Genomic DNA, 13,230 nt, shown 5'->3' with positions numbered 1-13,230 from the left:
CATGAGTAGAGTTTTCTCTTCATCGGTGGCCTCATGATTCCCATTGTTGTAAACTCCTCCACAAGATCTATATCATTAGAAAGTGGTAATACAGTTCGTTCAAAAATCGCCTGATCTTATTGTTAATTTCTTGGTTTATTGAGCTAGATTTCACTAAAGGTGCAGATGCAAATTTATGTATTATTTAAATTATATTAGTTACCATTAGTACTTAAAGCTTAATAATCATAATAATAATGGAAAAAAAGTGGTTGAACTTTAATCAAAATCAATATTTTATCATTTTAAGTTTTACATAAACCATAATGTTTCTAAAGTATCATCAACAGTAATAATCAAAAAGCACTTCTTTTTTACATTGTACCCTACTTTTTCTTTTACTATTAAGGTTAATAATGAATAATTGATTCGATACAGCTAAAGGTTGAATGGAAGAGACGGGTTACAAATACACAACCCGAGCCCCATCTATCATACATGTTTTGCTGACCACTTTACTGTCCTGTTTGCTTTCCGATGTTTGCTGATACATTAGATTTTTATCCGATTCGTAAGGGGCTTTTAAAGGAGTTTGTGTCGGCGCATTTCGAAGCGTTTCGCATCGATCTACACTACGCGGAGGGACAATTAAGCCGTGTACGCGTGTATCGGTTTCGCTTGGGCAGAACGTTAAAGGCCGGAGCAGTGGTAATAAGGAGAACATTTACAACGGGCGGTGTAGCTTTCGTGCCTATTAGCCGTGCGGCAAATTAAGCCAATCCCGTTACAAGGGCCCCGCAAATTGCACCACACCTTCTCGACTTACCGAATTTATAATTGCTCACCAGGCGGTACTGAACTTGCTCTAGCTACGGATTGAACCAAGCCATCTTGACTCCACAAAATTAAACGACTCCAAGATATATTTTATCTTTAAACAAGATCATAAAGTCATTTAAAAAGGCATAAATACACACCAATTTTAAAATGAAAATAATTACACTATTCCGTTAATAGAATTCCTAATTATGAGTGAAAACAGAGTTTTCGTTGTCCAACTCACTCCTATATTTAGCTTTGTCGTAATTAATTCGAGTTTATTAAGTCGTGTTTACATTACATGAATGTAGTCTGTAAGCGAACATGTTTTAATACAATTTATTTTTATTTATTATTATTATTATTTTTTTTTTTAATTAGTAATTTTTTAATTTACAAATTTAAACAGGTAAATTTCGATTTATCTAATTAACCACAACGTTCATGAGAATTACAAACTGTCGGTTTTACCCTGGCACAGTTGCGGACGGGAAAAACGCGTGTTTAAACAGCGACAATTCATTAACAGGGAACGCGAAATTGTCGAAAGTGATGTCGCAACGGGGCTCGCGCGGCAGTAAATCACGAAATTACGTTGATTTACGCGCAGGGAAAAGAGGGGCGCCGATTTGCAGTTTAAGCCGGCTCGCGGACCGACCGCTTTTATCATAATTTATTAATCGGTTGAAAATTTAATTTGATCGGCAATAAGCAGCCGTCGCTGTGATTTGTATCGAAAGCCGATACGATTCATTCAACACCTCACACCCTCTTTATAAATTTCCATAAATCTTACCCTTAAGTAATACATTTTTGCTAAAAAAATTTTTTGTTGTAGTTCAACTTCTTGGTTAATTCTCATCGTTTACTTTGTAATCGAACTAAACAAGACGTCTATTGTACGTACGTATCCTGAAACACCACTGCGGACACACGAGCACTTTTAAGAGAATTAAGTTGTGTACATCTAGTGCATTACCCTATTTGCCGGCCCCGCGTGGTAAAATAAAATCGACGGGAAGGAAACCAGATGGCCGTCGACATTATTTGCGCGCGTAAACCAGCCGCCAGATGGCTTCATGCTGCGAAAAAGGTAGCACGAGCCTGAAAAAGGACGCGCGTCGCGACGCCGTCGCCCTAATTAGGAAGATATTTCAGGTTTTAAGCGGCGGTTTGTTTACCGCACCCCGACGCCGGGAAAACGACGTTCGTAATGCCTTTAATTCGTTATTCCGTTTGCGTCCGGATCTCGCTACTAGCCGCCACCGGATCTTTCCTGTTCCCGAAAAATTGGATAATTTCGCTTGACGCTCTTGGGTTTTAAGCTACGTCATTTTCGTATTAGTTATTATAAATTTATTCCACAAATTTATAGGAGAAACTTACACAAACTTTCTCTTGTATATTGTTATGTTTAGGATGTTTTATCTAACATATAAAACTTTTTTTGAAACACCGTTATTTTATGTAATGTTTCCAGTATTGATTCAATTTATAATTTATTAATATAAAACCGTTAATTCCATTTCACGGATTTATGTCTGGCTTGGTTGTCCAAAATAGAAAAAGAATATGTTTATGAGTTGTAACGTGTAGAATCTTATTTACTATTTATGAAGAAACAGGTGAACCACATAACATTTAGTTAATGTATACTAGATAATTAAAAAGGAATTTTTATTTTATTAGCAGCATTTTTCATAAAATTTTTGATGTCAAATCATACATAAAATTTTAAACGTTCCGAAATTTTAGACCGTTTAATCGATTCAATGGAATTGATCTGTAATATTCATTAGTTATAAAGTAATGTGTGTATTTTTCAGCAAAAGTATCCATTTTACAAAATTACTTTTAATTTTTGAGATATAAATATTTGATGTTGAATTTGTAAAATTTTATTTTGCCGAAAAAATTTGTGAAATATTGATCTTGTAATTTTTAATGGATAACATTTTCTACTAAAAAGCATTACTCAAATTAGAAGGCAATATATATGTTACTCGTGTTGCCTACCTACCTCTTACCTGTATCTTTGATATGAGGTTACAATTACCTTATTAGATACGTTGCAGTGGAAATTATCCAGATCATTAGTTTTATCCTAAAGACCATATCGTACCTGCTGTTGTAGGCTTTTATCTTTGTAATTCCATGTAGAAGAAAGTAATACATAATGTTGCTTCTGAGTCATAAACTACAATAACCATCAACCTCAGATTGAAAAGATTCTGACTAAATTTTTACTTTCTTGTCGATCTATCTTCATACTACTGCATTGAAGAGGTTAAAATGTTCGTCCATGTTTGTTGATGGCATTCTCCTATAATTTAAACATAAAATAGCAAAATATTTATTGGCTGCAGATTCCACAAAAAATTAACCTTTCCTGTTTTTGGAATACGCGTAACTCTTGGGAAAATAGTTCTCGACATAGTTAATAATAAGGTTGATATAAATAGTAAAGTGATGTAGTAAGAGCATTTGCGTTGTTACACCATCACCAACAATTGCATTGATTAAAATTCGATTGAGTGCATCAATCATAGCGCTATAAAATTGTAAGAAGTCAGGGTCACAAGCAATAAGTTATTTATTGATATCATGAACATTTCTGACCGAGATTGGAAACGATGCAAAGAGAGGTACGCCTTTATTTTAGATTATTTTATATTATAATCATGTATTGAAATGCAACAATCAACAGAATTTAAGGTTTTGTTGAAAATTTAGAAATCTTAACGGTCATTAAACTCTCGATAGATCAACCCAACTAATACCATTAGATTATCAAACTTGTCAGCTATCAGCTGGAATATTCAAGTATATCCATATTAATCAATCACAACAACTCAAAATCAATAATAACCATTTGATAACCAAAGGTGCATTTACACAGAGTAAACCATCGAAATCCTCCACCTCTTAGATCACGATTTTTCATTCCATCACAATATCCCTCCCCATACTGATAAGTGCTAAGCTACCAGGAAATTTGGTAATTTCCATTATATTATTGATCATAAAAGAGCCGAATAATCTATAAAAATGCGGAAATCTTAAGTGAGCTAGTCTTCAATACTATTTCTAATTAGTATATTTCAACTTTTTAACATTTTAGTCACATATCAATAAATTCTTGTTTTAGTTACACTATTTCAATTTTGCTTCCATTTAAAGTAATTCCAATATTGATTGTGCCATTTCAATGAATTGTAGCTCGTTTTTGTCAATTCAAATTAGTTCTTTAATAAATCGTACCTTCTTTTCAGTTCAGTCATATTTTAACTACCCCAGTTAAACAAATCTAGCAAAATTTCAATCGATACCGTTTTGAACTGATTTGAATCAATTCAATTTCAATTTCTGTCGAAACCAGTTTTAACTGATCCTTTGATTTAATTTTACCTCAATTGCGGTTTGATTTTCAAATTTTGCTTTTGAGTGATTTCAATTTATTTTCACTAACTTAATTTAAAATTATTAATTTTATAAGGTTATTTTAATTGAAATAAATAATTTTTATGTTTTGTTTAAAAAAAATTTTTATTTAAGCTTTTTAAAAATGTTATTTGTAGGAAAATCTGTAAAAATCCTCAGTCAAGTCCCTTAAAATAGGGTCAAAATTTGTCGGTAACAACCATAGGGTGGGGGACTTAATGTCCAGGATCAGTTGTAGAGCGTTCCTGGGGGCGTGCCTATCATCTTGATATCGTCCTGATATGAAGTTATGGCCGGGATGCGGTTAGATTCAACGATGCGCTGGTGGTCGGGGGGCAAGATTTGAAGCAGAGACGACGACGACCGTGTATGATACACAACATCGATTGTGTGTTCGAGCCATTTCGAGAAGAATTTGTATTCTCATTCGGTTTATTTATGTACCGGACGCGTCGATTCGATGGAAAATGAGAGGGTTGCGTCGAAATGGACCTCTCGTTTTCTTCTACCGACCGACTCCTAGCCTCTCTCGTTAAAAACTTGAGAAAATGACCGGGCAATTTTTCAGGGCAATTTGTCAACATCGGGCGTTTGGTCTTTCGTAGTCGGGAAAGAGGGTATTATAACTTGGCGACATCTTGCGGTGATTTTAAATGAAGGAGAATTACTTCTAAGTTTCGAAAAATCGAGAAATACGGAAGAGAATAAATTTTCAGGCGTTTTCCAAACTGTATGACAGACGGAAAATCCACGCCGATCGCTCCAGTAAGAGCTATAAATAATAATAACTATAAATAACTCATCCGGATTTGGTGAATATTTGTTTTACAAATTGCTATTCGCTTCGGTTTTGAAGAATATTTCATCGAAGAGTGACAGGCCACCGAGTGATCGCCACCGATTGATTGGTACATTTAGCGGAAAATATGCGATCGAGAACTCGTCATCTAGGCTAGCTTTTAAAATTTCCCAAACGAATAAACAAAAAAAGACTCCAGTCTAAACAACGAATTCCCCCTGGCATTGACACAAGAATTCGTATGCTCTATTATTTTTGGCGCACATCTGCGCCTTTACATCTTATAATTCAATAGATTTATGAGATTTCCCTATTAATATAAACTTTACAATTTAATACACTTACCTTTTAATAAACACGTCATAAAATGTTTCTTTTTTTATTTACAGGGAGATGCAGATTTAGTATTCGACAATTTAGACATCAAACCACATAGTAATCACAAAACATTAGCTTCAGACATCCCAAATGAATCAGGTTGGATATCCAGTGGTTTCCATAGAATCAAAAGACAATTGTTTGATTTTTTTAAAACAAGGGAAGATACCAATGAAGGAGATAACACAATAGATCATGGTAAATTTATTTTTTTAATTATAAAATATAACAGGAACATTTCCATGAACAAAATTGCGATTGAGGAAGTGAAAATTTATCTTATTAACAATTCAGGTTGTTCAAATTGTTGTTGAAATCAGGCAGTGCATAAAATTTACCACAAGAATTAAAATAGAGGAAGATTGAAGCTTCCTACTGATATATTTAGATTTATGTTATCCCTAAAAATAACGATGTTACAAGAAAGTTGCTTACTGCATAGTTTGTTGTTACTGCATCACTTGTTTTGGAAAATATAGACGATAGAAAAAAAATTAAATACAAAACTGGTAGCAAATTTTATGCTCTATAATATTACTCCCCTTAGTTTTTTCTCTACAATGCGTAGGAACCGAGAAATCCTCCACTAAAAATCAACTATATTGAAAAAGTTAAAAACCTTCAATTTCGCCCAATTACTGTATTGATGTGAAGCAAAAAGGAGAACTAATATGGCAATGCATAAAATTTATAAGGATTATGATAGAGGAAGATTGAAGCTGCCCAGTGATATATTTAGATTTGTGTTATCCCTAAAAATAACGAAGTTATGAGCAAAGCTGTAGAGAAAGTTACTTACTGGATAGTTGGATACTGCAGTAGCATCTGTTATGGAAAACATAATCGATAGAAAAACTTATTATATATAAAAGTGATAGCAAATTTTATACTCTGCAATATTATCCTCTTTACTTTTTTCTCTACAATGCATAGGAATCGAGAAATCCTCTAAAAACTATAGAAAAAGTGACTTACTGGATAGTTTGTTTTGCAGCAACAACTGTTATAGAAAGTATAGGAAATAGAAGTGAAGTTGTATATACAGCTAGTAGCAAATTTTATACTCTACAATATTACTCTACTCAGTTTTTACTGTATAACGCATATGAATTTAGAAATCCTCCACCAAAAATGGTTTATATAAAAAAAGTTACAAACCTTCTGTTTTCCCCAATTTTCATATTTAGGCGCATAAAAAGGCAGAAACGAAAATGGCAAACCATAAAATTTACTGAAAAGCTTATAATAGAGAATGCTAGAAATTTTACGGTAATTTTATGGTAAATTTTGGTTAGCAGCACATGTTATGCGAAGTACAACAGACAGAATAAAAAGTTGTCTCTTCCATTTTTTCGCTATAGGGTATAGCAATAGAGAAATCAATTCATGTTCATGAGGAAACTAACACTCTGAAATAAGAGTATATTAAATTTACCGTGAAGCTTAAGATGAGAAGAATTCTAGCTTTTCAGTGATATATTTAGAATTACGTTATCTTTTTACAATAACTAAGATATGCAAACATTATGGATAAGTTGCTTCTTGGATAATTTCTTTGCTACTGCAAAGAGTGTTGTGGAAAATATAGGAACAAGAAAAGAAATTGTGGACAAAACTGTTAGCAAATTTCATACTCTACAATATTGCTCTTCCCCATTTTTGCTCTATAATGCATAGAAATTGAGATATTTCATATGCACCAAAAAAAAAAGAAGAAACTGTAATTTTAAGTATGATATTTATCGCAAAGTAGAATATTGAAGCTTTCTCTTAAAGTACAAACCCAAAACGTGTCTAATTTGCAAAATATTATGTACCAAAACTATCCCAAAAAGAACGCAATTTTGTAGATCGAACTGTCCGAATATCTCTACTCTGCAAATTAACAAGCAAAAATAACTAACAAAACATTTTATTTCGTCTCTTTACTATTTAAATTTTAATTTTTCAATGTATTTTTTTAGCTCATCATGAATACTCAAATTATAATCATAATAATGATGAAGTAACAGATGATGAAGATATCGCTGCCTTCTCCGGTGATGGTTCTGGAGATGTCGATCCAAGTGACCATGTCATTTACTTTAGAATAACACTTAACGTAAACGAACCGTTCGATTTTCAACTCGAGGACCACAACACTGAAGAATTTAAAGCCATGCAAAAAGATTTAAGTGCCAGTATTGAAGATTTATACAAAGATTTACCCGGATCTAGGCATGTCATGTTAATTTCCGCTCAGTAAGTACGATCTTTTTAATAATAATAAAAATAATTACATGAAAACATTTTTTTTTAGACATGGTTTCGATGATTTCCATACAAAAGTCACCCTGGATTTAGAAAGTGCTGGTTATTCTCAATACAACGTTTTAGAAGAGCGTCTTTTAGCTAGAGTCAAACGAAATCCCCGTTTAGGAAATTTCGTTATATCTGAAAACGAATTTTCATTCACTAAATTTGATGGTGAGAATTACATTTTTTGTATAATCTTTGTTGATTTTGTTTTTAAAAATAGAACAGGTGTTGGGTGATAATTTCAAAAGTTAAAACGTTTTTTATTTGATCGTACACGAAGTTTTTTTTAATTTGTTTTATCTTGATTTCATTTGAATAAAAAAGATACTTGGTGTATTTTCAATAAAATCTTTGATTTTCATTTTTGTTTTGAATTTTCATTTTTCATTTTGAATCATGTTTTAAATGAATTCAAAAACTAACTCACTACTATGTAAATATGAATAAATTTAAGGTGTGGTGGTGTGAATTTATAATTATTTATAAGCTTCTAATTGTATAGATTAGTTTGATTTTTTGATATAATATTTTTGATATTAACTAATAAGTAATATTGTTGATAGTTTACTAACAAATTTTTAATAAAAATTGGTGATTTTGTCACCAATTTATTTAGTTATTTAAGGTTTTGGTATATTTTGTAAAAAATGTAGATACAACAATGTATATTTCATTTCCAAACTGAATTTAATCGGGCGCTTCCTCAGATAAATGTTGACAACATACTAAAATCTCCAATCATCAAACATTTCGATTTTGTACTAGTTCGGTTTCACAGTTAATTGTTTACACAGTTTCGTAAATTCGTTGGCGAAATTGATATTTCGAAACTGAATCTATCGCGGTCACAATTTTTTGCGAGCTTTAACCGCATCTATCCGATTTTTCTGTTAAATATAAATTGATATTAACAATTGAAGCGTATCGCGACGTTTGACGACCAAACTATGTTTCAGGTTTTTATCGGGTTTATGCCTGAAAAGTATCACGATATTCGTTTTGATTAAAATTGTGAATACAAAAAAATACATATAACAGAAAAAAAAATAAAAATGTAGACACCTTTTTGATTAGATTAATCCATTTTTCCTGTTTCCTACCATGTATGTACTCGAATTCGTTCTGAAATATCTGAAGAGGCGTCCCGTTTTTATCTGAAAACTTTTTCCGTCTCGAATCCTGAGGCATAAGTAAAAAGTTTTCAAGGGTAGATCGAGAGGAAATAACTTCCTAACGTAATGTATTTATAGTTCAAGCTTTCTATTATAACTTGTGTGTGGTATTTTTGCGTAGATTTTGTAGATAAATTAATATTTTAACATTAAAAATGGGTTTGTAAGTTTTTTATTGTAAATAGTACACTAACAAAGGCTGCTGAAAATGAAGCTGTAATTTTTCAACGCTTATACACGACCAAAGTCTCCATCTGTATTTGAATCTCTCAACTTTATAGCGCACGAAGAAACCACAATTACAGACTACAGCAATGAGGTTGATCCTGAAGTCGATCCAGAGGATCCATATGATGATAAAAATGAATTCATTACAACAACAACAACTTCGACAACAACAACTACAACAACCACCACAACGACAACGACCACCGAAGTTCCTACAACTACCACTTCTACTGAACCTTCAACTACACCCGCTAGATGTCGAGCGGATGATGTTGTTAGATGTGGAAACTCTTCGATTTTCATTTGTGGAGATCAAGAGTGTGATGGAAAGAAAGATTGTCCTGATGGAGAAGATGAATCAAAATGCGAAGAATCTCCGGGTACTGAGGATTTTTTGTGGGCAAATTTAAATTTTTTTTGTCTGCAATGTTGCTAGATTTAAATAATTTAATCGAATTAATGCTAGTAAGCTTTAGGATCGATTTCATAATATTTTCAAAAATTTTGTTACTTTACTTTTGTATCTAAACACATTTTTAAACACATTGGCGATTCTGATTATAGAAATTTCTAAAGTTTAGACAAGAAATTTTGAAATGAACACTAAACAGAGTGTTATCTTATATTAATATTAAATCGATCAATTGATTCCTATTAACAGAAATATCTCAATGAATATTTTAATTTTGTTGTCTTAGAATTGTTATGAATTACAATTACGAATTGTATGTTATATTCTGTAATTACCGAAAATGTCGCAATAATGATTCATCATTTGACACAAAAATTTGACATGATTATATTAATCAAAATAGTCTAAACAAAAATTGCAGGGCTGTTATCATTGAAAATTGAATCTTTGATTTGTCTTAACACTTCCATGAAGTTACCTTGTTCTGTAAAATTTGATGGTTTTAGTTGAGAAATGTAGGTTGCAGGAGATATAGCTTTCTAATCACAAGAACCGGTATTTTTAAAGTGCTTTCAAATGTTCCTTCGTTTCTATATTGCATCAATTCTATATCTTGGCAAGTTTCAAAGGAATTTCAAACTTTGGCTTTAGGTCTTACTTATATTTTCAAATGGATCTTTTGAGCAAAAGATGTTATGTATATGTTACTTAACTTTAATTAGTGTTTATCAAATAAAATGATACATTTTATATATTATAGGTTGTTAAAAACTTTTGCTTAAAGTTTATATATCTAACGTCTTTGATCGAACAGATGCAGTAATTTGAAAATGCAGCTCCTCCCATAAATATGCGTAAAATTTGAATAGAATTTTTCTATTGGTAAGCCCGGTTTACGAAGATCAACCAAGACTAGTTCTCTTTCTTATTCTTTTCCTTGTCGTTTTTCGTACACTGCATGCTTATATACCCAATTTTCTTTCTTTGTATGTATTTTTTTTGTGTGTGACTGGCTATTGTGTAATAGTGGGGGAAATATATTTACTTCTTAGTTTGTTTCTATTTTCATTTTACATGACTATGTTCTGAAAATTTTTTTTCTGGAAACTTAAACGTTACTCGTTTCTACACAGTTTTTAGTTTCCCAGATTTAAACTATTTCCTTTATTTTATTCTGAAATCTTTTTTTTTCTTCCTTACTATTTGTGTACGCGTCTTTCTATATGGCTACGTTCCGGCTTCTTACTTTTTTTCGTTTTCGGCTTTTCTTTGGCATCTTAAGTATTTTAGTTTCACCATTCTTAAGTAATTACTTCTTTCTGCATTCTTGCAAATTCTTGCGTGCTTTTGGGTTCATTCCTTTTCCTCTATACAGGTTCTACTGCTATATTTTCAGCGTTTTTCTTTCTGATTTGGTTCGAGATTATGTCTTTGTTCTCATTCGGGCGTTTTCTAGATCCATAAACGCTACTGGCGGTTTCATTGTCTTCAGCTTCCTTTGCCCAGGCTCCTTCCTTCTGTTTATTCTAAATTCTCTTTCTTCTTTCTGGCTATTCTGGTATCTTCTAGTACTTGTCTTATTTTTAACTGCACTTTACATCTTTTTTTTGTATTCAATTTTCTGGCTTTAGTTTCTGACTCCTTACACATTACTGATTTCTTTATTGTCGAAAATTTCTATGTTATTGCCATGCCCCTCAATACCAATGTCCACAAACATCAAAAAGAGAAGTTATGTTTCTTGAAGACACCGACAAGTTTTTCCAATTCCTTCTTAATATCCTTCTTTAACTCAATTATATTAATGTGAATAAATAATGTTAATGAATGTGAAACTACTTTTCATAATTAGTAATTAAATACAGTGAGATTCCTTCATAACTTTTTTAAATCTGCACTTTTCCGATGTTTTATTTCAAAATATTATAGAGCTTATAATATTAAAACGAAATACCAGGTTATCAAGCTTTCTTAGAAGTATGATTTCATTGAGTCAGAATTCCATTGACTTATTGACCTTTATTACAAAGGTGACAACTACTTTTATAACACACTGTTTGAATTTTTATTACCGTCACTGTTTACTAAACACTACGCAAAAATCTTTTGATCAATAATAATCCTTTGTTAGCCAACTCACTTTATAAAACTCCCAATTGTATCGATTTTATTTTGAATTAATATATTTAATAAATTTATAATAATTTGATATTATGAAATCGATTCTAGTGAAGGTTATCTAATATGATTAAGATGTTTGAAGTTTATTTTAAAAATTCTACGTTGAATTTAACAATGGCAATGTAACCACCTCTGAATATAAATGCTAATTCAATTATATAAGCCGGAAATGATTTTCGTGTACTTTATCCTCAAGGGCTCCTCAAAAATTTACCCCCTCATCAGGATTTTTTTCTCGCATCCCCAAACCGTCCCTAGACGGCCACACGATTTTCACCCCCTGCTGTTTAAAAATCGAACGCGATCTCTGCGTTCTAAAAGTGTTTTTGTGTTTTCACTTATTAACCCTTTTCGCAACATTCCCTTCTTTATTTCGTTCTTCTTCACTTCTCATTTTAAACCTTAACATTTATTTATTATAAAATTGAGACTTGTTTTGTAATTTCTCTTTTTCAATCTATAGATTGTACTGAAGATGAATGGAGTTGCGATACTCATCGTTGTATTCCAAGAACATCTAGATGCGATGGAGTACAAGATTGCACCGATGGCACTGATGAGAGAGAGTGTGTTACAGGTAAGTGTCATAGAGGTAGAGGGTATTTTGCATAGTCAACGCATGTCGCGTCACGTTCTTTAGTGGCTTAAAGGGGTGAGCGACGTGGCAATTTTTTAGACGGGATCATCAAACGAAGTTGCCTTGTCGCCTTCAATTCGAGTCGTACTTGAGCGTGTTTCAAGTCGTTCCGGGCAGTTTCTAGTTAGCTCGAGTTCTCGGACTGAAGTTAAATTGTGTTAGTTTGTTACGCGTTAATTTAAATTGCATGCCTGGTTAACAGTTTAAATCGTTAAAAAATTTCACGTATTTAAAATAAATCCAAAGATTTTTGGTTACTTGAAGTTATTTATATGCAATTTTGTTTTCTTATTTAATTTCGAATCGCTTCAACATCAACAAACCACTATTCAAGTCAATGTTATAATAACAAATTGAGCATGTTAGATGGTCCTATTAAATTATGTTTTGTTATTCGCGGAATTACTCTTCTCAAGTATTATGAATCATGACTAAAGCGGTCATCGATATTATGTAACAAGATTTTCAAACAAGAAAATGATAATAAATCTATTCTTGTTTTAGGTGTAATTCTAAAATAAACTGTGATAAATACGTTTTTCCATTTAATAGTTATAAATCCCTTGACCTTCCTGATTAAATTTAGACGCGTCGATATAGAGGGAAAAAGCATAAATTCCAAGGCAGATGGAGCGTTGATTTGTCACAGGGTCTCCGCCCACTAATTGCAACCCCCCGTAGAGTCTCTGATATCCTGAGATTGCAATCATACTTTACCGGTATTACAATCGCGCCCTCGGTTGCGAGGATTGCTCCGCTCGCTAAATGTTTATCTCGGCGAATAGAGAATACGCGGCGACCGGGAATTTTCTAATGAAATTGACCGGCCCGAAAATCTAATAAACTTTAAAATATATTCGAACGCGCCGCGAATGAATATTCAATT

The 13,230-nt window shown here is 32.3% G+C and overlaps 1 protein-coding gene across 15 annotated transcripts in view; it reads left to right on the top strand.

Annotated features, from left to right (window-relative positions):
- Positions 1-13,230, top strand: part of LOC111427873 (terribly reduced optic lobes) — an 88,769-nt gene that overhangs the window by 25,839 nt on the left and 49,700 nt on the right. For 14 of the 15 annotated variants that reach the window (XM_071196322.1, XM_071196320.1, XM_071196319.1 and 11 more), the window contains exons 2-6: positions 5,428-5,614; positions 7,381-7,657; positions 7,716-7,882; positions 9,168-9,494; positions 12,171-12,284. In XM_071196322.1, the coding sequence (XP_071052423.1) occupies positions 5,428-5,614; positions 7,381-7,657; positions 7,716-7,882; positions 9,168-9,494; positions 12,171-12,284 (1,072 nt within the window). The remainder of the gene's footprint in view (positions 1-5,427; positions 5,615-7,380; positions 7,658-7,715; positions 7,883-9,167; positions 9,495-12,170; positions 12,285-13,230) is intronic. The other variant, XM_071196317.1, reaches the window with a different exon arrangement.

The sequence above is a fragment of the Onthophagus taurus genome, chromosome 6 (genome assembly GCF_036711975.1).
Source record: "Onthophagus taurus isolate NC chromosome 6, IU_Otau_3.0, whole genome shotgun sequence".
In the NCBI taxonomy this organism is placed as follows: Eukaryota; Metazoa; Arthropoda; class Insecta; order Coleoptera; family Scarabaeidae; genus Onthophagus; species Onthophagus taurus.
Note: the sequence above shows the minus strand (reverse complement) of the source record. Positions and strands in the feature narration are given on the sequence as shown.